At 35.0% G+C, this 25,569-nt stretch overlaps 1 protein-coding gene and 1 long non-coding RNA gene across 4 annotated transcripts in view; both read right to left on the reverse strand.

Annotated features, from left to right (window-relative positions):
• Positions 1 to 1,103: 1,103 nt before the first annotated feature.
• Positions 1,104 to 20,162, reverse strand: LOC128985731 (uncharacterized). The gene is made up of 2 exons (XR_008490067.1): positions 19,398 to 20,162; positions 1,104 to 1,559 (listed from the first exon to the last, which is right to left on the reverse strand). It is a non-coding gene; the product is annotated as an uncharacterized LOC128985731 (long non-coding RNA).
• Positions 20,163 to 20,306: 144 nt separating this feature from the next.
• The window catches only part of LOC128985729 (midasin-like), a 180,362-nt gene continuing 175,099 nt past the window's right edge, over positions 20,307 to 25,569 (reverse strand). For all 3 annotated transcript variants that reach the window (XM_054405543.1, XM_054405542.1, XM_054405544.1), the window contains one exon: positions 20,307 to 20,456. In XM_054405543.1, coding sequence (XP_054261518.1) covers positions 20,322 to 20,456 — 135 coding nt within the window. In that variant the 3' untranslated portion in view covers positions 20,307 to 20,321. The remainder of the gene's footprint in view (positions 20,457 to 25,569) is intronic.

Here is a 25,569-nt window from a genome sequence, read left to right on the forward strand (position 1 = left end):
CCATGTTCAATAGTATTTTTAATACAAATTTTAATTTCAGATTTAACTTTCCTAGATTATAATGGATAATAATATTTTGTACTTACAATGTCTACTAGATCTGCCTGCCATAAGATACAGAATTATGAATGAAATCAAACATTGTGAGGGAAATGAAAAAAGAAACAATGTTACCACTACAAACAATTAAAATAAACCAAATTATGCCTCTAACATCCTATAACTAAATTTGCTGGATTTTTTTTTTACAAACAATACAAGAATTAGTATAAATATTCCGCCACTTCAAAATAAAAAAAAAATCATAGTTAATTTAGTCCAAATTTTTTCCCCCTTTACAATCAACAATGATATTTACAAGATTCAATACTATGAACTACACAACAATGAAATAGAATAGCTCGGCTCAATACCATATCCGGTTAGTTCAGATAACCTAATGTAGTACAAATTACAAGGTATCCCTAGTATGCATCTTTTAAGGTAGGTGTCTCATCCAGTGACTAAGGTATGGAAGGCTGACTTCTGGCCCAAAGGGACCTTTGTGAGTCAATTTATTCCAAAACGTCCTACAAGTTTTAACACAAAGACTTTTTTAGGGAATCAAAACCAATAAAATCCGGGGTCTTTGATGATTCTCACAAATTCTTATTCTGTAATATACGTAGCCTTGATAACAAATCTGATGAACCTCCATGACCATGGAAGATATTCAGGATTTCGCCGAGACTTCGAAATATGTTCTCGATTTAACCATGATCTTGGAAGATGTTCAAATATTTACTGTGATTGCAGATTTTCTCAATCTTACATAAATTTGATAGAATAGACTTCCCATGTAATGTTAAAATTTGAAGCCAAGAAAAGAGATTAAGTTCAGGACCATCCCACCATAGGGTACTAGTGTATTGGGTTAAGTTAAGTATTAATTAAAATCAATGTAGTATCAATAGCAAACGGCTGATCGATTTATCACCTGACACAGAATATTATCATCAGTTTGTAGACCATCTCAACAGATTGCACCACTTTTTTTGCTTCAAATTTTTCCATTACTTGGGAAGTCTATTCTGTGTACAGCAATGAAATAAATAAAACCACTGTTAACAATTGTGTAATAGAAATTTATAACATTTTAATTTTTACATATTACAGTACACATAGCTTTAGATATACAAAAGATCGTATAGTCACTTACAAAGTGGAAAACAGCTTTAAAAACAAAGGAGACACTTTGAAGGTGAACAATATCTCAACTAATTATGAGTACAGTATAAAATAAAATTATAGAACTATTTTCAACTGAATTTATTTTACTTTTTGAACTAGTAATTAATATATATATATATATATATATATATATTTCAACCATTGTTTATTATGCAGCTTATAAAATTACACGCAGGTCTATGTTAAGATAATGAATTAAATCACTGTAGTAACTTGGTTTGATTAGCATTTTGCTGTTCTATGTTATTTAGCTGAATACTTGAGGGCTTTCATTCTGAAGTACTCTTCCAGTAGCATCCAAACAATTATTGCAATCATTATATGTGTACCTGAAAAAATATCAATTAATAAAACTAAAATTAACAGTGTCCTCTTAGCAACTACTTATCACTTGAGTTATGTACCGAATCCAAAATGTGTTTTTCCTACCAGTGCATGAAAATGATCACATTGCCATACCTGCAAACAGCAAGCAAAAATAAGCTGATTTCACAGTTTTCGTTTCTACACCAACCACAGCTATGGATTGATAGTTAGTTAATTCAATTCAATTCAATTCAAATATCTTTATTCGTTTTTATGTACATTGTACAATAAATAGTGTCAAAATAATTACAATAAAAATAGTGTCAAAATAGTTCAACAGGATAAAAAACAGCAAAACATGAGGAATGGTTATAAAAACAACAAATACATTTTACAAATCTAGTAAGATAATTTATCATAGCGACTGAGGGAGGTGAAAAAAATCATCAAAAGAATAAATTGCTAAATTTATTAAAAACTCTTTCAATATTTTTTCAAATTTGTTTGGATCTGTTAACAATCCGTAAGCAAATAACATAACCTAAAAAAGCAAACTTGACCTAATTGACATTTTAAATACATCTAAAAAGTTAATTTGTGTGTTATTGTAAGTTAATTATGGTGGTAGGAAAAGTCTTGCGTGTATTAAAAGCAAAAACAGTCATTGTCGCTCTAGAAATGTATGACGTGTACAGTATTGGCCATCTACAGTTCTCGAGCGGCGATGACGTACTTTGCGCTCTTGATACACAAATATTTATTTCCTATACAATAGAATTATTTTATAATCTATACAATTGTGTGATTTGTTTTAATGAGAACTTGCTTAGTTTGTTTTAAATACTTTGATTTCACCCAACTTACTATTTATAGAAAAAAATTGAAGTAGTCCGACTTCCTATTTAATTTAATTAAATAATCATACTAATCATATACTAATATTATAAACTAGGTGAAACATGTCGAAATCGACCGTTGCTTTAAATGCTTACGCTGATTCATCAATCTGTGATAAATAGAGTGAATTTATAGAAAAATTGAGCATTTAGCATTGTTTAATGAGTAATAAACAACTGTAAAAACAATAATGTCTATTGCGTTAGTTACAAAATATGGTTAATCATTCAATGAACAACATATTTCTTATATCTACAGTACGTAGGCTAATAGGAGTTATTGTTAACTGGTCTCTCTTCTTTTGCAGGAATATATGACAAATGCTTTTGGAGGAACCTTTATTAAAATTAGTATTAAAATTGTATTGGTGGATCTTTTGTGGTAAACACTTCCACAATTTCATCAGTATTATGCAGATTTTTAAATTTATGCTTTTTTATGAAAAATATCTGTTTGTTGAGAAGGCACGTTCTTAATTCAAACGGAGCCCCCACCCTAAAGCGGTGTAAGTTTTATTTTTCCTTCGTCACGTCGTTCATCATACCTTTAAAATACTTGAAGTAATATTAGATAATTAGTATAGAATAAGTTATTTCAAGATGGTGTTGTAAATGAGTCTTGTATTGAGAACAATGTTTTCATAATTACAATAGTAAAAACATCAGGAATAATAAATATTTAAAATAACATATGATTGTTGAGGAATGCAAATAGAAAATATATAACAGATTCTTCCGCACTGAGGAAGTGTTCAAGGCGTGTATCGTGTCGGTTGTTTGATCTGTCTTGATTAATGTGGTCGTCGTGAAGGTGTTGGTCGATAATATACAGATGTACTTGTGTCTGGTTGATGACTGGTCGATGCATGACTGGTGGATGAATGACTGGTAGACGAATAACTGGTAGTGTTGAACGGAGGAAAAAATTTCAAGTCTGCATTTTCAATGTTTTCACTAATTTCTTTCTTTTTGGTGGAAGACTTTTTCCAGCTGGATTTTTCTGACATGTGTCTTCTGTGGATGATTTTGATCCTTTTCTGATTTCTTCTTACTTAGGTTGATTTGCATGTGTCGTATCCATGTTCGACCCAAAAGAGGACTGTATCCGTCAGGAACAACAAATAACTGTTCGACGGTTGATGTCCCATTGCTTTTCACTCTTACTGAAGCAATGCCCAGCGGAGAAAGTAGCTCCCCTGTGTAAGAGCGAAATTTGACAGATGTTGGTATTATAGTGTCCATTGAAATGTTTAAACGCTTTAAGTCTCCTCTAGGAAGTAGAGTGTGGGCGCAACCTGAATCAACCTCGAACTTTTGTTGCCGGTCATTAATAAAAACTGTTGTTATAAACTTATCAGTGTCTGACAGGTGTATGTCATTAATGTTTCCAATTTGACCTATGCCATAAATATCATCAACGTCTGACTCCACGGACTGGTTATCATTTTTTGATTGATTTTGAACCACTTTGTTTAGATAGTAGAGACTTGATACATACCTTCGAAATGTGGCCCTTTTTGTTACATGCATTACAGCGGACTCGAGATCTGTGCAGTCTGCATTGATGTGACGTATGATTGTTTTTGCCACACCGAAGACAAATGCCATTCAAGCCAAGAGCAATTAAATCAACTCGTTCTTTGAGCCGATAATGTCCTTGTAGTGTAGCAGAAGAAATTGAGCTGTTGCGACTGCTGTCGGAAGAACGACTGTTGCTCTCGCCTGACGAACGATGGCTGAATCTAGCTGACGATCGATGCCTTTTCGAATGTACTGCCACCTTGTTGACACCTACGTTGCTGTAAGACGGTTGTGACTGCTGCGAAAACTCGTCTATGGCATTGGAATTCAGCTTTGAAGCTTCAATTGCTAAAGCTCGTGTTACAGCAGAGTCAAAAGTTAGATCCTTCTGTTGAAGAAGGTTCTCCCTTATGGAAGAATCCCCAATTCCTCGTATGAATTGTGCCCTGAGGAATAAGTCAGAAACAGAAGCGTTGCAAGTAGAACAGGCAACATTACAAGTCGACATTTGCTTTTTGAGGGACATGACATAACTGGAAATTGACTCATCAGAATGTTGTACCCGAGAAAAGAATTTGTGTTGTTCGACAATTTCGTTTTGAGCAGGAAAGTGATTTGTCATTAAGGCAGTAAGCTCTTCATACTTCAGCTCAGTTACCTTATTTGGCAACGATAATGTAGAAAACAAGTCGTAGCCAGAAGAGCCTAGACTATTAATAAATATCTGGGCACAGAGATCTTTGTCTGAGAAAACGTTTTTCAACTTTAAGTAGTTTTCGAATCTCTCTTTGTATAGAGAAAACGTTTCTTGTGTACAGTCAAACTTGTCAAAATTTGAAATCAGTGTTAAATTCTTTGATGGTTGGGAATCAAACATACCTTGAAGAGCCGTTGTAAGTGTTTGTAGAAATAGTTGAAATTGTTCCTGGTCCATCTTGCAGTTTTCCTCGTCGCCACTTTAAAAATACTTGAAGTAATATTAGATAATTAGTATAGAATAAATTATTTCAAGATGGTGTTGTAAATGAGTCTTGTATTGAGAACAATGTTTTCATAATCACAATAGTAAAAACATCAGGAATAATAAATATTTAAAATAACATATGATTGTTGAGGAATGCAAATAGAAAATATATAACAATACCGTAGGCCTACTTCTGTGAAAATGAATAACCCTCTAGCATAATTTTGATAAACTGATCGCTGGGTTACTGTTTTTTTAAATCTGGAATTGCATGACATGCGGATGTCAGTTGTCTCAGCCTTATCAATTACATAAATCTTTAATTTTCCTTGAATGTTAGGTGTAGTGGAATATACTTGAAGTGAACCTGGCTTTTATTCTTGAACTGTTAGGGGCCTCGTTCATATGTTCGTGCAGCTTCATTGGCAACAAATAATGCAAATGACAAAGCAATGCTGCATTTCCAAAAAGCAAATACTATTTCTTATGTGAATAAAGACGTTTACATCCATTGTTGTTAATCAACGAATGTTATAAAGGCTGATGAGGTCTAGTTTAAAGAAAACATGACCTTCCTGTGACAGCAGCTTCCTAAATAGTAATTGTTGAAGTGCAGTATTATTTTCAAAAATCTCACTTAAGAGCAAGTTAAGTTGACCACGGTTTGTAATAGGCCACTGCAAATCATCTGTCAAGGTATTATTTTGGGTAAGGTTTCTGTGTTTGGATATTATTAGACACGATAAGAGCACAATTAACTTCCTCTGCAGATGAATAATCCGTTGGTTAAGAGAAATATAAGCCGAATTAATAAATGTCACAATCCAGGCGCATTAAAATGGCTCTGGCCTGAACTTTTTTGTAGTATCGTGTTTGGGCATTTTTTAATGTTACTATCTGGGTAAGTTACATAGTATTATTTAGGCTGCTGCTCGGGACACTTTTATTATTTTGTATAGTATAGAATAATTGAAAAACATGTGTGAAAATAATCTCATGAACCTGTGTTGGTCTGTCTTGAATAATATGACAAAAAATTTAGGCAAAAGTGGTCAAAAAGGCAGACACAACCCGTACAATAGATGTAAGTTATTCGATAAGAAATAGTTTTAAGTGTTAGGGGAAGTCGGGGCACAACGGGATAGCTATATTATTTTTGTTGCAAGATGCTGTAACCTAGCGGAGAAGCGTTTAATAAGTATTCAACTCAAGTGGCAGCCTCGGAGGCCATCTTGGTTCAATTTGGAAAGTAAGACGCATATGAACTGTTGTGACCAAGTGTTTTTCATCAACTTTTTACAAGTTTTAGCATTTTTCTGCTTAAGGTAATAGTTATTTGTGTAACTAGTGGTGAAAGTGGCACTTTGCTGCACACGAGAGCAATGTTTACGCACGAGCCGCAGGCGAGTGCGGAATGATCTCGAGTGCAGCAAAGGCCTTTTTCACTCGTGTTACACATTATATTTTTCCTACAGTCACTATAAATCATATAAATAATAAGTCTTTCAAACACTATACAACACGTTTTAGATTCAGCTGGCAACACAAATGGTGTCCTTAGAGAAAGTAGTACCCGCGGTCCGTATCACTCCGCTATTTTTCCTCGGCAAGAAATGTGCTCCGCGTTTTGAGAATATAGTTCCGTATGTTTTTGTAATTTGAAGTGCTTTCTGCGCCTAAAAAAAATGCTTTAAATGTATTTTTTTTTGTTTATTAAGATCGTAGGAATGTTTTAAAAACGTTTAAAAGAAAAGTCCAGGAAGTTCAGAAATACCGAAACTATAAACACGAAATGACAGGTTAAATCGAAGTTATAATAGTCAATCAGCTGCTCATAGTATTATTATCTTTAAGTGTTGCCAACCTATTTCCAAGCGTAGACGGATTACGTGCATAATAGAACCACGCTGTTTTGTGTTGTTTCGTTGGAATCCTGATGTGCGGCAAAGTATAAACCTTACGGCAAAGTATAAACCGTACGGCAAAGTATAAACATGTAGCAATTAGCAGCTTTCTGTACTATAAACAGTACAAGGAAGCCAACTTTGTCGGGTGACTGTAGGAAAATTTATTTAATATCAAGTTTGAAGCTTTTACTGACATATATACTTACAGTATGCTTGTTCAGCTCTAGCCTAGTAATATTTTAAAGTTAAATAGACGTCTTTTGAATCCAGCATAATTTGAAAACCTAAACTGTGTTGTAGGGGCAGAACGGGACGGGGCAATATACAATGAAATCCCGTTCTGCCCCAACATGTTTTTGTTGCAAACATATTAAGTAAGTGTTGTCTTACTATTTCAGAGGGTGAGAATTTATATTTAAAAAACTGATCAACAGAAATGGGATGAAGAATCATTGTCAGAAGCAGTTGAAGTGGTTATTTCCAGTGAAGTGGGAAGTAACGAAGATGAAAATATGAATTTTGAATTGGTTTCTTGTTTATGAAGTTGAAGTTGTGATTTAATCATCTTAATGAATACTTTTCAGAATTGAAGATAGTTAAAAAAAATTGTTTTCTTAAAATATGAATCTAAAATTAAATGGCTATTTACATTTTCAGTTTTGTTTTAGTTTGATTTTTCACATTATTACATGTTTTCACATTACATTTCCCATATTCCATTCTGCCCCACAGGAAAATCCAATTCTGCCCCATGGGTGGGCAGAACGGGAATTATGTAAACATTTATTTATATAAATAAAAAAAAAATAAAATAAAATAGATACATGTAACCTTTAATAATGTTACCATTGTGTACATAATAAAATAGAGTTTTGTTTTCTACCTTTATATCGTATTTATTATACCCCTTATACTGTGTATGGTAATGTAAACAATAAGTATCCCGTTCCGCCCCAGTTCCCTGTGATATTACGATTTTCCACTGATTTCGTAATAGAACGTTATATTACAAAACAAGACATGATGCAAAAGAAAATCAATGTTAAAATCAGAAAAAAAAAACATTGCTAATACATCATTTTGACAAATTCAGTAACTCCCTATAATTATAGGTGTTGTTAAAAAATAAAAACAATTTAAATATTAACAGCTGTATCATTCAAAAGTAGTGACAAATTATCTATATGAAAATAATGTGAACAAATCTGGGAAGGGAATTCTGGGGATGGCTCATCTACAGACCGAGACCTTTCTTTAGACACCTTTACCAAGTTTCTACACCCAGCCGTTCTCTCAAATTAGTGGAGACAAAGTTTCCAATTAAATATTTAGATTCCGCCGTGTTAATCTTATGGGAGAAAACCCAACTTTGATGGTAGATCCTGCCCAAACTAATAAGATTTCAAATATGAAAACCACTTTGCAAAACTAAAGATCAGGGCAATTTTTTTGAAACTTTAATCATCAAAATCGGTTCAAAAATGAGGGAGGAGTTCTGTTTACAAAAATCGGCTTAGCGTATTATATATATAGATAGAAGATGTGAAAGTTTGTGTGTTTGTTGTTTGTTTGTTTGAAGCTCAATCACCCATTAACTTCTTACTGGTTAAATTGGGCTGAAAATTGGTATGGCGATAGCTCACATTCCCGATTAACATATAGACCTATTCTTATCTCAAAAATCCTTTCGGGCCCCGCCCCGGTGGCACTGGAGTTTCCCATGATAACCTTATGAGTATTTATATTTAAGGGGAATTAAAGAATTTTGTCAGCTGTTTCAACTAAACAAGTTGGCTTTATGATATTCAATAGAATTAAAAAATTAAAAGTTAGGTTTACCAACAGGGTGCAGCACTCTTCATTTTTTTTGCAATAGTTATGACAACAGCTAATTTGAAGCTGTGATACACATTGAGAACTATCAAAGTAGGATTGTTTACGTTTACAGTCATGTTTATGTTTTTAATTTAATAAATAATTTGCGATATTGTGGAATTTTTTGATAATTTACTTTTTCTATTGTTCAGGTGCAGTGATAAAACATTATGGCTATGATAAAAAGTGTTAACTATAGCATACTGTAAATTGAGAGTCATTAAACATTCATTGAGAGCTGTAGGTCAGAGATCATTATTCAGACAGTTATATTAAATAATAACATATTAAAAGAAGAAAAATCAAACATAGTGTTAAGAAGAGGAATTTCACACATTGATATTTTGAAGCGTCTTGATGAATTGCTCACGGAGCATAATTGAGGCTTTAGCTGCTAAACCGGCCTATCTCGAAAACTGATGTTTTGAGATAATCGCTGTTAAAGTTTAGAGGTTATGTTTGGCTGTCTGCGTTGGCATTCGTCTATGCTTAAAGGGCCTGGTGACACCAACTGACTTAAAGAGTCATACGAACAAAAAAAACTGAAATACACCATTGCAAATTATCAAAGATTATACTAGAATACACGAGGAAGCAAAATAGCGATTCTCCTCTCAAAGGGCCTGTCCTAAAGTTTTACACAAAAGGCCACAAAAGGTTAGGTTTATCAGCGTTGGCACTCGTCCATGCCAAACGGGCCTAGTGACACCAGCTGGCTTTCAGAGTCATACCAACCAAACAAACTGAAATACACCATTCCAAGTGATCAAAGATTATACTAGAATACATAAGGAAGCGAAGTAGCAAATCTCATCTATAAGGGCCCATCTCGACTTGGGCCTCTTTAGCAGCTACAGCCTCAATTATAATGTAAGACTTCATCAAGCACCACAAGAACTCAATCTTGAATAATCGAGATTCACTGACATCGGCACAAATCAAATAAAAATCATTTATTGTTTTAGACATTTTACAATGCATTAACAATCGTCACAAAATACATACAGTTGGCTCTCGATAGTCCGACACTTAACAGTCCGACACGCTCGGTAGTCCGACGCTGCGGCAAACTACAGTAGACAGCTGTCTAGACTGACATCGGTCTAGGCGTCTCACGTGTTTCCGGTAGCTGGTTCCAGTGTTCAGTAGCGAAGTGACTCGTGCATACGTACTGTACTTTTGGTGATCAAGTGACAGTTTACCTTCAGTGTTTTTAGTGTTAGAGTTTTGTTAAGTGTTGTGTGATGGCGAGCACAAGTGGAACCAATAAACGTAAGCATAAAACATTAACTCTTCCCGAAAAATGGGAAATTATTAAGAGGTATGACCGTGGTGAAACTCCCACGGCTATTTCTAAGGTTTATGACATCGGGCGACCTACCGTTTATGACATTGTGAAAAATAGGGAAAAAATAGAACATTTTATAAAATGTGTTGAAGACGATTCTAAGAGAAAAACACTTAAAATGAGCGAATATCCCTAAGTTGAGGAAGCTCTTTATGCGTGGTTTAAACAGCAAAGAAACAGACATGCCCCGATTTCTGGGGATATTTTAAAAGAGAAAGCACGGTTTTTTTATCGTGAAATCATCAAAAAAGATGATTTTCGTGCCAGCGATGGCTGGTTTGAAAATTTCAAAAAGCGACACGGTATTCGTTTCTTACAGATGAGTGGAGAGAAACTATCTGCCGATGTGACAGAAATTTCTAACTTTATTGAGACCCTTCAAGCTAAAATCACTGAACTAGGCCTTATGCCTGAACAAGTTTACAATGCCGACGAAGCCGGCCTAAATTGGCGGCAACTTCCAACAAAAACTTTTGTAACAGGGGATGAAAAAAAGGTTTCTGGAAGAAAACTTCAAAAAGAAAGAATTACATTAATGGTGTGTTCGAATGGCGCTGGGAGTCATATGTTAAAACTGCTAGCTGTCGGTAAAAGTAAGAACCACCGGGCATTTAAGAACATCAATATGGATTCCCTTCCAGTTGTTTACATGAATCAAAGCCGAGCTTGGGTAACTCAAGACGTTTTCAATGACTGGTTTTTCAACCATTTTGTCCCAGAGGTAAAACAACACTTAAAGAGTAAAAGTCTGCCTATAAAGGCTCTTTTACTGTTAGATAATGCTCCCGGACATCCGGACATGGAGGGATTAAAAGTGAAGACAACTGGTGGTTACATAGAGGCCATGTATTTGCCAAAAAATACAACTGCTCTGATTCAACCAATGGATCAAAATGTTATCAAGACAATGAAGGCACATTATAAGAAGCGCCTACTTATGGATATCGTCTGTCAACCTGACGCAGACATCACATCACTTTTGAAAAAAATTAACATCAAGGATGCCATTTTAAATGCAGCATTTGCATGGCAACAAGTCAAACCTGAAACTCTAATTAAGTCATGGAAAAATGTTTGGCCAGAAAACCCACTCCTCCAAAATAACGACGATGGAAATGACAATGGTCAAGATGACAACGGAGTTGTGGAGGACACACTAACACTTTGAGATGATATTAACGTTTCGCAAGAATCTTCAGAAGACCTAAGAAGATGGGTCTTAGACGACAACCTGTGTGCTGACCTAACAGATGAAGATATAATACAGGAAGTCGTATCTAATGAACAAGACGACACAATTGAGGAGGCCGTGGAGGCAAAATACACGATCAGCTGTGACGAAGCTATGTTGGCTGCAAACACTTTGATTCGCTGGTGTGAAGAGCGTGGACTTGACTTGAACAACGTGTTAATGTTGAGACACATTCAAGAAAATGCAATGACAGACTGTTTGCGTAAAAAGAAACAAAAGACTATCACAGATTTTTTCAACCCGTAAATGTGTAGGCCTACACCCGAGTTACTGTACAGTAATTACAATGTTGTAATGTATTTAGAAAAAACGGAGCACTAGCCTACATTGTATTTTAGTTTTGATTTATATTGTACTGATTTTTGTATTTTTATATGCAATAAATCTTTCTTTTTTGTAATATGTAATGCCTAAGTTGATTAATTTATACCTATAACAGTTAAATAGTACGTGATATTATTAAAAACTGGTTTTTCTTAACGTATGCAGTTAAATTCAGTGAAATAAAGCTAACCTTTGGTAATCCGACGTTTTTGGTAATCCGACACCCCCCTGGTCCCGTAACTGTCGGATTATCGAGAGCCAACTGTAATCTTGTCATGCGCGATCACGGTAAATTGAAAACTCCAGTTAGAAATACAAAATTCACACATAATTCTCGGTTCAAAAAACGCATGATTCCCGGATTTCCCGGTCGGTGGACACCCTGTTATATATATTGCAAAGGGGCGCTACTTAGTTGTGCCTAGGGCGCTGACAGGGTCAAAAACGGGCCTGAAAGTATGTTGTATTAGAAACAAAGTTTTAGAGTTAGAAGATTATGCATTGATAAGAATGTCAATTTAATGTGTATTTCTGAGCATTGGTTACAAGAAAATAATGTTAATGTTTTTATTCCTACAATTTTTTTCCTGCAACTGTAGTCTGTAGAAAAGCAAGGAAAAATTGTGGTGTAGGAATTTATATTTCAAATTCAATTAAATATTCAGTTATTGATGTTACACAGTTTTACTCTGAGATCAATTTGGAATGGTGTTGTGTTAAATTACTTGATAACAACTAGGGGTCTGCGGTGCACCGAAAAAGTCGGTACGGTACGGTACAAGCTTAATTACCGTCATCGGTTCGGTACAGCATTTTACACGGTACAAATTCGGTTCGGTACAGCCTATTATAATAATAAATTACTTTCAGATTACTATCGTAGTCAACGGCAGTTGGTTCCGAGCACATAAAAGTCTTATCAGATGTTTGTTTACGATCTTCATAATTTATTACTAGCGTGATGATGCAATAAAAAACCCATTAGCAGTCCCAAATCCATTAACATTTTATCACGACAATAATTGTTGTATTGAAGTACTTCCAAGAACTGTTGAGTTTTATCACTTTTATTTCTTTACGACTTTCCCCAATTCTGTTTTATCATAAAAATAATAGTTTTATGATGACTGTTAAATGTTATCTCTAACTTAATCAGTATTTTCGTGAATATTGAATTTGCCGCTGGCCATTGCCTACTGCCACAAAACTGTTTATGGCTACATATTAAACTTGTAACTAATCTACAATCTTATTTTATAAATTAAAATATTTGTTATGGATATTTTATCTTTCTATTTACGAAACCACAAGCATAGTTGTTGTTGTTCGCATATTTTTTTTCGTTATGCAAGCCTACTCGGTCTCAAATTACCGTCATTGTACTCAAATTGTATGTCATTGCATGTTCTGTATCTTGTCCTATATTGGTAGATGTGGCTGTTTAAGGCTTAAATGTTTTTTAGTTTCCTGTATTTTTTATTGTGTTGAAGGTACTTTATACAATCTAAATCTTATGAACTAGATACTAATGTTTCCCGAAAAAAAAGTCGGAATAGAAACAATAGAAAGGCAACACAATAGAAGGGTGGGAGGGGTTGGGCAATGACCTTGAAAGGAGCGCGGGTAGTGAGTCAAGTAGGACCGGAGGGGGAAGGGGTGGGTAAGACCTTGAAGCTAGACTTGCACTACTTCCCTAAACCTAAAGGACTGGCCGGCGAGTGGTATTCCAATCACAGGACAAGATACGTTGTTTTCTGGGTATTCATTGCCCAGTTTGACTTTGGATTGTCTTACTGTGTAAAAACTTTGAATAATAAAAAATTAAGTTAGAACTAACCACGATTATTTAGCATTGATTGTGTACATATTATATGATTAACGATAGGGACCATGGATATATACAAACTTTTGTCGTGATTTTAATTTCAACATCAAAATACAATATATTGCACAATCGTGATATTTTAGGCCATTGACCTTTATTATGCATCCGGTATTGCTGTTTCAGAAGAGAAGCACGTTGATAAATTATAAATTGATATTCCCGTAGTTAAAAAGAATTATTTTATAAACCTATAAAACAAAATCATAAAATCTTACATAAAGATAACAATAACGGAAATTGTAAAAAGGGTATAAAGATAACAACGTCGTTATTCTTTCTCTTTGTTCTTCTATTTCTTGGGTTTCCCTTCATCACGCATTCAACAAGTTGCCATGGTTACTAATCACCCATGTCGTTATCAGCTTTTGTGACATAGCGCACAGCAGGGGGTAAAACTTGACGAAAATCGGTAAATTTTTACCTATTATTTAATTACCAATGAATGTACTACTTTATTGGTATTTGGTATTGTATTAATAATCGGTCCAAATGGCAGTTTTTTTTCAAATTTTACACCAAATTTATTGAAATTTCAAGGTGAATATTAATAAAACAATTATTACCAAATATTTGTATTCATTTAAAAGATTGATTTGTGGTATTGGGTTCCCCACTGAGTGCAGCCGAGCGTCACTAATGAGGGTCGGACCTTCTTGGGGGTGAACAATAGACGGCTTATCAGACCCTCCCCTCCCCCGTGGTCTGGAGAAAGCATGTAAACAAACTATTGCACAAGCGTGACTTGGCATTGAGCTGCTTCAACTATAATTTTGTCAAATGAACTGTGATGTTTCAAAATCAAAAACAATAATTTTGGACCATACTGCTTAACAATAATGGACTGCAATTATTGTTGAACATACAATCCATTTTTAACAAACTAAGATTATACGATTCAAATACAATTATAAAAATTATCTTGGTATTTTACTTGGGGTAATGAAGTTATGTAGGCTAGTGTAATTCTCGGTTCATCAAGGTTCTACTGAATTATGTTTGGCAGTGAATAAGTGTAGAAAGCAATTTATAAATTCAGGGATACACACCTTTTACACAGTTATAAAGTCTAATTGCCCAACATCAAATCTTACTCTATGATAATCCAAATTTTAGTTTCAGAAAAAAACTTAGCAAGAATTGTATCCATCTTATAACTTAACTAGTTTTGAAGCTGATAAAAAAAAATGGTCTTTGCCATTACTTCATCATAACCTCCAGTTTTTCATTGTCATCTGCTGTGAACAGCTGGCAAAACTACACCGTCTTCTACTGAATGTTTTTATGTGTTTTTAAAATTAAAAAAAAACAACTAGACATTGTGTTGGTTGGAAATAATTTACCAGTTTTGTGAAATTATCTTGTCAATAAATGTTTCAAAGATGTTTATTCATAAAAACTCTTATCCTATTTTTAAACTATGCACTATATGCACTATTTTCAAAGTATCTCAGAGTAAAATAGGTAAAGCCTTTATCTCAACTGTGATTTTTCTTGACACAATCTTCGTAGTAGTAAAAGGTTTTGTTTTAATAATATGTGGTACAGTAATTAATGTTAGAAAACCATGAATGTAGGATACTATCCATTTTCATAGTAATGTCTATGTATTAAAGTTAAAAATAATGGTTTAGATACAGTTCTGAGAAGAAAACCGCAAAAATACGGGTAGCCGCGTACCGTACCGATTTTGTACCGAGAACCGAGGTACAAAATATTGTACCGTACCGAACCGTACCGACCTTAAATTTTCTGGACCCCTAATAACAACGTTACTATTTTAAGTATTTACAGATCTACAAAGTGTGATGTTGATATTTTCCTGACTAAATTGGAGCATGCCTTGAAAAAAATACTAAAACATGATCAAAAACTTATTATTGCTGGTGATCTCAACATTGAAATGGGTGTTGGATGTGAAAATGATCCAGTTTCCCTTAGATTTTTAAACCTTCTACGATCTTTTAATCTCTTTCCTTCAAATAATCAACCAACTTGCAATAACTCCTGTATAGATAATATAATTGTCAATTTTAATAGGAATCTGTTTGACATCACTATGGGAGATCACTGTTTTGATCATGTACCACTTTTATTTAATATGTATTCTGCTACCAACTCTCTCAGAAGTAAAATACAACCTGGCAGTACATATATTAGCTTACAAAAAAAAAAATGAAAATGTTGACTTATTTAAATACAATTTAGAAAAAGAAAATTGGCAAATGATTGATGATTTTATAGAGGTGTGCGGATGGTGAAATTTCATTTCGGATCGGATAGTTGAGGCTCGGTTCGGATCGGATCGGATATTGGGAGGTTCGGATTCGGATATTTTTGGATTCGGATAGTTCGGCGAAGTTAATAATAAGCTGCATATGTATTTTTAATCTATAAAACAATGTAAAGCTGTGTAAATAAACTTAAATGACAATTTTGAACTATAGATTTTCAAATTAGCCTAGTCCACAGTTTTCTCTCTCTTGAAAATCACAAGTCACAACATTTATTTTCAAAATTGGTTGCTTGAATTAAGTACACTAGCAGCCAAAATCTTCACACAACACCTTAGCTCAGCAGGACTGATGTCAAACGTTTGGGCTTGTTTACTTGAGGTTATGTTTTATCTTGTTTCCTGGTTCTCACAAGCCAAGGAGTTCGATCTCAAGTTTATTTTCACATTGTATTTCCTTACGCTTTTGGAACGGATTATTGGCCTTAAGTGGCATTTTGCGGGTTTGCCAAGTTTAGAAAACATCACTAATGCACTAAGACTAGCTCACGATTTGACGTTGGGCAATTAAATTAGACTTTATAACTGTGTAAAAGGTGTGTATCCCTGAATTTATAAATTGCATTCTACACTTATTCACTGCCAAACATACCTTCAGTAGAACCTTGATGAACCGAGAATTACACTAGCCTATATAACTTCATTACCCCAAGTAAAATACCAAGATAATTTTTATTTATAATTGTAATTTTTATTATTTATTGTATTGTATTTGTAATCTTAGTTTGTTAAAAATGGATTGTATGTTCAACAATAATTGCAGTCCATTATTGTTATGCAGTATGGTCCGAAATTATTGTTTTTGATTTTGAAACATCACAGTTCATTTGACAAAATTATAGTTGAAGCAGCCCAATGTCAAGTCACGCTTGTGCAATAGTTATTTTACAAGCTTTCTCCAGACCACGGGGGAGGGGGTGTTGTGCCAGAAGCGACCGTGCCAGAAGCGACCCGAGCCGGAAGCGACCCACCAATTTTCTACCGTGCCGCTAGCGACCCAAGAATTTGGAGCGGAGGCGAGATATGAACTATCGCCGATTCAACTTATATTCTTAACAAAAACTAAACCGAATTAAAAACCATGAAAGCAATTTGCTGTCACATTAAATACATAACAAAATACTCCCGCCGTATAATTCATACCAGTATACATTTACCAACACATATCCATAAGTAAAATAAGCAAACTATAACTGTTTGTAGACTCCAGGTGCATTTATTTTTGGCCTATTTATTTTTTATTCGTTATTGTAGGTATGTGTGTGTGAAAGTTTATGTACATTAGTAAACAATGATAAGTATTTTTTTCCAACTGTAATGTTTTGACAATGGCGTATACAAGCCGAAACATGTAAACAGCCTACTATTTGAGCTGTTTGTCGGATTATAAGGTATGTAAACCTATTTAGCACATTGAATATAACAGCTCAGGAGCTAGAATGGAAATGAATTCAAACCAAATTACTTAAGTTACCAATTACATATTTTTTACGAATGGTGTTTTTGCTCTCTCGGGGCATCAACACGAAAAATGAATTAGGTCCCGGGTCTAGGTCTTTCAATGAGACCTACGGTAGTAGCTTATTCCCTATATGGAAAAGAGTATACTAGCACAACTAAATAAAGAATATTTTGAGGTTTCTAGTCATAGTGACAGCTTACAACCCCTGATGTTGTTGACCTGCTATCACGAAAAATTACTAAGACGTCTCTACTAATTCAAGGGGGATATTTTAAACGTAATGAAATAAGAAAAAAAATATTAAATGAAAACAAGCTGTTGCAATTTTACTTTGCAACTGACAGGACTTTGAAGAAAGAGTCCAAGTATCTATTTCAAATCCTAATCCAAACATAATATATTAACAATTGTTAACGCGTTTACTTCATTAAATTCTACGAAGCCACTATCTCCAAACAGGCTAGTAGCAAACATCAAAAGTTTGACGATTCGAATGGTTTCTGCTTTTTTAATTTTGTCTGGATTTTATTAGTCCAAGTTGCACTAACTATCCAAATAATAAAACTGTCTTCCAGTTATTTTGTATACCTTTATTTTTTATTTTAGTTATTCTTTATTTTTTCTTTCAACCAAATTATTACCAATTAACTTTCATCTCATGTTTTATAAATATCTATTTTTTTTATATTTATAATGTTTATTTACTGATAAAGTAAATTTCTCACGCACGGGCAGTAGCCTATGTAAGAGGGATTTCATATTTAATGACTATGCCAGTATATTATTACTTAACTATGGCATAACTATAAAATTTGTACTGACAAAGTACCTACCTATTGTAACATAGTATTTTACATACCGGTACTGAAATAAACATTTATTTTTATTTTTAGCGAATATTCCTATAGGGAATTAGCTATTAACGTAGGTGGCACGGTAAGACCTAGGCCCGGGACTAATTTACTTTTTCATTTTGATGTCCCCAGAGGCTAAAGAACACAATTCGTTCAAATTTTAATATATCCGTTTTATATATGTCCGCAAACGCGATAACTTGAGTAATTTTTGTCCAATTTTGATGAATTTTGGTTTAAACGTGTAAGGCGGGATAAACTGGAATGAGTTCGCGAACCAGCATGATGGGACCATGGGAGTTTGGTTTCATGCGGTAAAAAGTGGTTTTTCTCATTTTTTACCCTCAAAACACAAAATTACCCAATTTCTCTCTAAATCTGTTTAAATAGCTAAAAAAAAGAAAAATGATTTAGTATATCAAAGTGTCTTTGTACGGTTATTGGTAACGGAGAAAATTAAAAAAAATGTAAATTTAAAACTTCCATGTTATTCTTGTGGAGAATATTGTAAAATGTTGTAATTTGCTTGTTTATGCATATATTTTGATCAAACTTGGCATGTTTATTTATATTATACTAAGCTATTTTATATTTTACTAAAAAAAACACTTTATTAGTTTCATTGTAGCAGCAAACCTAGATACTCATTAAAACTAATGTTATTTAAATAGATTTAATTGAAAATCAATTCAGACAAATGGAAATTCGTTTAGTCACAGCAGGTTTGCTGCGGCGGGGGTATATTTGATAAACTACCTCCATTTGAAGTTTTATTTAGATCTTTTGAATGGTTCCCGTGCGATTAAGTAGTATACGAATTGGACTCTTTCCCATTCAGGTAAGCCTGCTATCCTCTCAAAAAATCCTAAAGAATTTATAATTGGCTAATTCAAAATCCTTTTTACAGCATAAGTGACTTTATCAAGTGTAATTTTGATGTTAAATTTTAATTAAAATAAGTTATTATACCTGATTAATTGTATTTTTTATAATATTTTTATGTATCAGTAACTTGATTGTATTTAGATGATTATTTTGTAATGTACCGGTATATGATGTGTCCTATTTATTTGTAAAAAGATCAATGGAATAAATTATTCTTATTCTTATATATCCAATGTTCCAAAACTAGAGAACATTTAATTGGGATTTTTTTAAGTCAGCTAAGACGGTGATGAGATTGTCTCCACAGTTGCAGGGGATAGGCAAAATGGTTTTGTGGACCCAAGAAATACTGATTATGTCTGCTTGACTCGAGATTGCATTCATGTTATACAACAAACCTGTTCAAAGCCACCAAGTATCTCAGTGGTGTCCATGGCAGAGTTGACAGTGAGTGTTTGGAGTTTGTTGCCACACAACTGTGCTAGTGTATGTACCATATGACTCTTGCCACTACCACTGGGACCAACTATGATGGACAACCAGTTGTTAGCAACACAAGCTGCTAGAGAATGCAGTGGAGACAGCTGACTGCGGAGAACCTGTAACATCAATATTCTGAGTAACAAAGTGTATGTACCACATGACTCTTGCCACTACCACTGGGACCAACCATGATGGACAACCAGTTGTTAACAACACAAGCTGCTAGAGAATGCAGTGGAGACAGCTGACTGCGGAGAACCTGTAACATCAATATTCTGAGTAACAAAGTGTATGTACCACATGACTCTTGCCACTACCACTGGGACCAACCATGATGGACAACCAGTTGTTAACAACACAAGCTGCTAGAGAATGCAGTGGAGACAGCTGACTGCGGAGAACCTGTAACATCAATATTCTGAGTAACAAAGTGTATGTACCACATGACTCTTGCCACTACCACTGGGACCAACCATGATGGACAACCAGTTGTTAACAACACAAGCTGCTAGAGAATGCAGTGGAGACAGCTGACTGCGGAGAACCTGTAACATCAATATTCTGAGTAACAAAGTGTATGTACCACATGACTCTTGCCACTACCACTGGGACCAACCATGATGGACAACCAGTTGTTAGCAACACAAGCTGCTAGAGAATGCAGTGGAGACAGCTGACTGCGGAGAACCTGTAACATCAATATTCTGAGTAACAAAGTGTATGTACCACATGACTCTTGCCACTACCACTGGGACCAACCATGATGGACAACCAGTTGTTAACAACACAAGCTGCTAGAGAATGCAGTGGAGACAGCTGACTGCGGAGAACCTGTAACATCAATATTCTGAGTAACAAAGTGTATGTACCACATGACTCTTGCCACTACCACTGGGACCAACCATGATGGACAACCAGTTGTTAGCAACACAAGCTGCTAGAGAATGCAGTGGAGACAGCTGACTGCGGAGAACCTGTAACATCAATATTCTGAGTAACAAAGCGCATTGTACTACATGACTCTTGCCACTACCACTGGAACCAACCATGATGGACAACCAGTTGATAGCAACACAAGCTGTTACAAAACGTAGTGGATACAGCAAACTGGAGAATCTAAGATAAAATATAGTAGAACCTCAACTAACCGTCACCCTTCTAACCATCATTCACTGTTATCCGTCACCCCTTTGGTACTTAGATTATTTCTTAATGCAATTTTCTTTAACTGTACATAAATTGAACCAGTACTAGATAATAATAATAGTTCTGGATTGATCTTATATGTAGCGTCTAAGTAATCAAAATATAAATATGCAGTTTTTTATCATACAATGTTTAATTTCTTCCAAAACCTGTTAAATAAACTTACTGTACAGGTTTTTTTAGGATTTCTGTTATCCATCTATTTTGCTTAACCGTCAACCACTGGTCCTGAGAGTGACTCTGCTCAATAATTTGTGTAAAACTTTTCTTTTCTCTAAATTACAAATTTAGAAAACAAAAATTTAATTTTAATAAATAATAATCAACATGAAATGGGCTATATAAAGATCAAAATAATTCTTACAGATATAATGTTTTAAATAACATAATTGATTAACAATGTTTAAGTTTAGTAACAAAGTAATTATCATACAGTAGGGAGTCCCACAAACTCGGCGTAATGTGGAATGAAAGGGTACCGAGTAAGTGAAATGCAGGGTTATTGGGAACTAGGGTTAAAATTGGGTCCACCTGAACCCAAAAAAGTAGTTTTCAAAGTGATGTCAGTGTGTCTGAATGTGTAAAGAGCTACAAATACACCTGTTGTCCAATTTTGATGAAGTTTGGTGTGTAGGTACTAATCCATGGTATCTCCAGTTTTTTTTTATTTTTTTAAATTTTGATTTTTAATGGGGATTTTCTTATAAAAACCTCTAAAATAATGGAAAAATCGGATTTCCTCGAAAATGGCCAAAAGAATTTTGATGAAAATTTTGTATGGTATAGTCCTTTAGATTCTGAACAAAATGGTTCAAATCCCATTTCCGTAAAAATTACGGTTCAAAAGTTATTGAGCTAATGTTATTTTCTCAATTAAAATACCATAAAATTACAAAAATGCCTGGAAAAACCTGGTTTTGATCAAAATTAATGTATTGAGGTCCTTATGATTCTAAGCAAAATAATCCAACCCCCATTACTGTAACAGTTACGGTTCAAAAGTTATTGGAGCTTTTGTGATTTTTTCTACAAAATTACCATAGTTACTCCCACCGCTTACCCATGATAAAGGTTGTTGACAAGCTTATGGGAGAAGGTATGTGTCAGATTGCTGATACTGTTTATTTATATTTATGTTACAAGCTAGTATTAAGTCATCAGATATGGTACAAGAAATCCTTGGAACGAGCTGCAAATGATTTGACTTGAGCTGGCTTGAGTCCATGTTTAACTCGGACTAAAAAAATCACTAATTTTCTGAGCCAGTAAATAAAAACAATAAAAGTTGGATAAAGAAATTAGTATTATTTTATTTAACAAAGCCCATGTTATGAGTAGAATGAGAATCATTTGTTATTATTCAATAATGAACAACACATGTTCTTAAATAATATTAATACCAACTCAACTCACAGGCTCTCAGGTTTCAAAAATCTTTTTAATTTGCCCTCAAACCTGAGAGGTTCAAAAGTTCCTTCAGTCGACTAGAAGGTAAACTCTTTGTCAAGAAGTCTGCCAACTGAAGTCTTCCAGGTACATGTTCCATTTTGTAACATCCTTTGTTGAAGTGCTCTCTAACAAAGTGGAACCGAACACTGATGTGTTTTGTTCTTCCATGCGTTGAAGGATTGTGTGCTAATTGTACTGCACCAGCATTGTCAATGTACATAGTTGCTTCGATCGATGAACTGCTGATTTCTTCTAACAAGCCTTTAAGCCATATTACTTGCTTAGCAGCTTCACTAGCAGCAACATATTCCGCTTCAGTAGTTGATAGTGAAATACAATTTTGTTTCTTTGAAAACCAACTAATGGCTCCGCCAGCAAACAAACATAGACATCCTGAACGTGACTTTCTGCTGTTTTCATCACCTGCGAAGTCTGCATCGGTGTAACATTTCAGAATCTTCGGTTCATCGCTCTGCTTCGTGTAGCGTATAACGTAGTCCTTAGAACCTTGCAGGTAACGAAGGATTCTCTTGACTTGGTTCCAGTCTTTGATGGTTGGACTAGTCACATGCTGTGCCACCATACTAACTGCATAGCAGATGTCTGGGCGAGTGTTTGTCAAATATAGCAAACTGCCCACAGCTTCACGATACGGCACTTCTGTTGATAGAGGCTTTGCATTTGTGTTGACATCGGATTTGTCAAATGGTGTTGACACTGCGTTACAGTTCGACATCCGATACCTTTCTAGAACTTGATCTAAGTATGCCCTCTGGCTGAGAACTATTCCATCACTTGTTTGAACAATCTCGATTCCAAGGTAAGTTTCAGGTTTTGATACTTTGATTTCAAAGTTTTGTTTCAAGTTCTGCACAAATACATTCACTTGTTTTTCACAAGTACCACATATGAGTCCATCGTCCACATAAATTATGACAAACATCTTTTCGCCATTTCCTTCACGAAGGAACAAACAAGGATCTGCTGTACTCGGTTTGAAATTTTGAGATTTCATGAACTCAGAAAGTCTTTTATTCCAACACTTAGGACTTTGCTTAAGGCCGTATAAACTACGCTGTAGTTTCCACACTCTTCCGGAGTTGTCGTTATAACCTTCAGGTTGCTCGACATAAACCTCTTCATCTAGCTTTGAATGTAAAAATGCTGTTTTTACATCAAATTGTTTCAAAAACATGCTTTCCTGTGCTGCTATATTTAATACTGTCCTTAGAGTATCAAATCTTGCTACAGGACTGTAGGTGCTAAAATAATCTACTCCTTCTTTCTGAGCGTAGCCCTTTGCAACAAGCCTAGCTTTGTATCGATCTGGATTTTTCTTCTTTGTAAGAACCCATCTTACTCCAATTGCTTTCTTGTTCTTAGGTAACGGTACGAGCTTGTAAACTTGGTGTTTCTGAAGAGATGCCATCTCATCATTCATAGCTGCCTGCCAATGAAACCACTCTTCACTACTAACGGCCTCATTATATGTTGGTCCAGCTTCAGCTACAAGAACATAATCTTGAAGATAACTAGGTGGTTGCCTTTTCCTTCCTGGTCGATCTTCCTCTTCCGGTTGTTCACAATATTCAATTTCATCAGGTCGATCTTCCTCTTCTGGTTGTTCACAATATTCAATTTCATCAGGTTCAGCTTCTTCATTTTCCTCTTGAAAATTGATTGGCTGACTCTTGTCTTCGCATAGGATAGGAATGGATAAGGTTTTGTCAAGTTCTTTGTCTTCATCAGGAACAGTCTTAGCCCAATCTTCTGTGATGCCCTCTGCTCTGACAACCTCTCCTTTCTGATAAGGTTTAAAGACAACATCTCTACTGACCACTATTGTGTGACCGTTGTAGACTCGAAATCCATCTCGTTCATCGCAATACCCAACCAATTTTCCTGGAACTGATTTTGCTGACCATTTCTTCCGTTTCTGTTTTGGGATATGCACATAGCATTCTGTACCAAACGGTCGAAAATGTTCAATTGGGGCTGGTCCTTTTCCATACCAAAGTTCATAAGGTGTACCTTCTGTACTTGTTGGTCCTGTCCGATTGATCACATGACACGCCGTGTTCATTGCCTCTGCCCATAAGCTCTTTGGCAATCTCTTTGAATACAACATGCTTCTTGCTGATTCAACTAACGTGCGCATTTCACGTTCAATAGAACCATTTTCTTCTGGTGTATAAGGCATAACAGTTCTCATAGTGATGCCTAGTTTAGCGAGCAATTTCTTCACTGCAAAATTATTAAACTCAGTCCCACCATCACTCATAAACGTTTTTACCACATGTCCAGCAGTTTGACATTCATTCAAGTATGTCTCAATACAGTCTGTAACCTCCGTCTTATTTTTGATGAAAAATACTCTTCTGAATTTAGTAAAGTAGTCTTTGAAAACCAGGCAGTAGCGACTTCCTCCTAGAGAAACGTTTTCCATAGGACCACAGAGATCTCCACTTACTATTTCTCCTGCAATTGTTGGCTTTACAGTCCGAGAATGGTATGTAGCTCTGTGTTGCTTGCCTAGTACGCAACCTTCACAAAATTCATCTTCTACCTTGACATGTATTCCTCTGCTTTTAAGAGTTTTTAACACATGTGTCTTATTTTGATGAGCCAGAGATTCATGCCACTCTTGGACAGTTTTCAGTTTACTACTACACGCTGTTTTAGCTTCTGCATGCGGCAACAGAACATCCATTTCAACTTCATAGAGTCCATTTACACAATGTCCATACAGCTGTGCAACGTTATTCTTCATGAAGACACATTTTTCTTTAGTTACTTTGAAACCAAATCCTTTCTTCACTGTTGTGCTGACTGACATCAGGTTCCTTCCTAGCTTGGGAACGTACCATACATTCTCTAAAGTTGTGATGTATCGGTTCTTACCAATATTCACACTTACTCGAATACTTCCCTCTCCAACTGCCTCAATATCATCACCATTTCCCACAGTGACGTTAATTGGTGAAGTAAACCTCTGATATGTGTGAAAGAAGTCCCTCCGGAAACACATATGCTGCGATGCTCCAGAGTCTGCAATAAAGTTGTCTTTCTTGTGCTCCTTTGCTACAAAACACAAGAATGGACCACTGTTACATTTTCTAGGCTCAGTCTTGTTCTTGTCTTCTTTTTCTGATTTCTTTGGACACTGACTAGCATAGTGTGGTCCCTTACAAATAAAACACTTTATTTTCTTCTTTATAGAATGCTTTTTGCCTTCTGAGAATGAACTTGTGCTATTTCTACTAACCTGTAAGGCTTGTCCATTATCAGAATTCATAGACCTAGGTAGCCTGGACTCAATCAGACGAATTCTCTCTATTAGCAAATCAACACTTCTGTCTTTCACTGGTATGCTTTCCCATACACTCTTGAACTCAAAAAATTCTTTAGGTAGTGTACTCATAATCCTTGACA

This window comes from Macrosteles quadrilineatus, unplaced genomic scaffold, assembly GCF_028750875.1.
Source record: "Macrosteles quadrilineatus isolate MER2022 unplaced genomic scaffold, UCM_ALF_1.0 Scaffold_2__2_contigs__length_208266976, whole genome shotgun sequence".
Classification (NCBI taxonomy): domain Eukaryota; kingdom Metazoa; phylum Arthropoda; class Insecta; order Hemiptera; family Cicadellidae; genus Macrosteles; species Macrosteles quadrilineatus.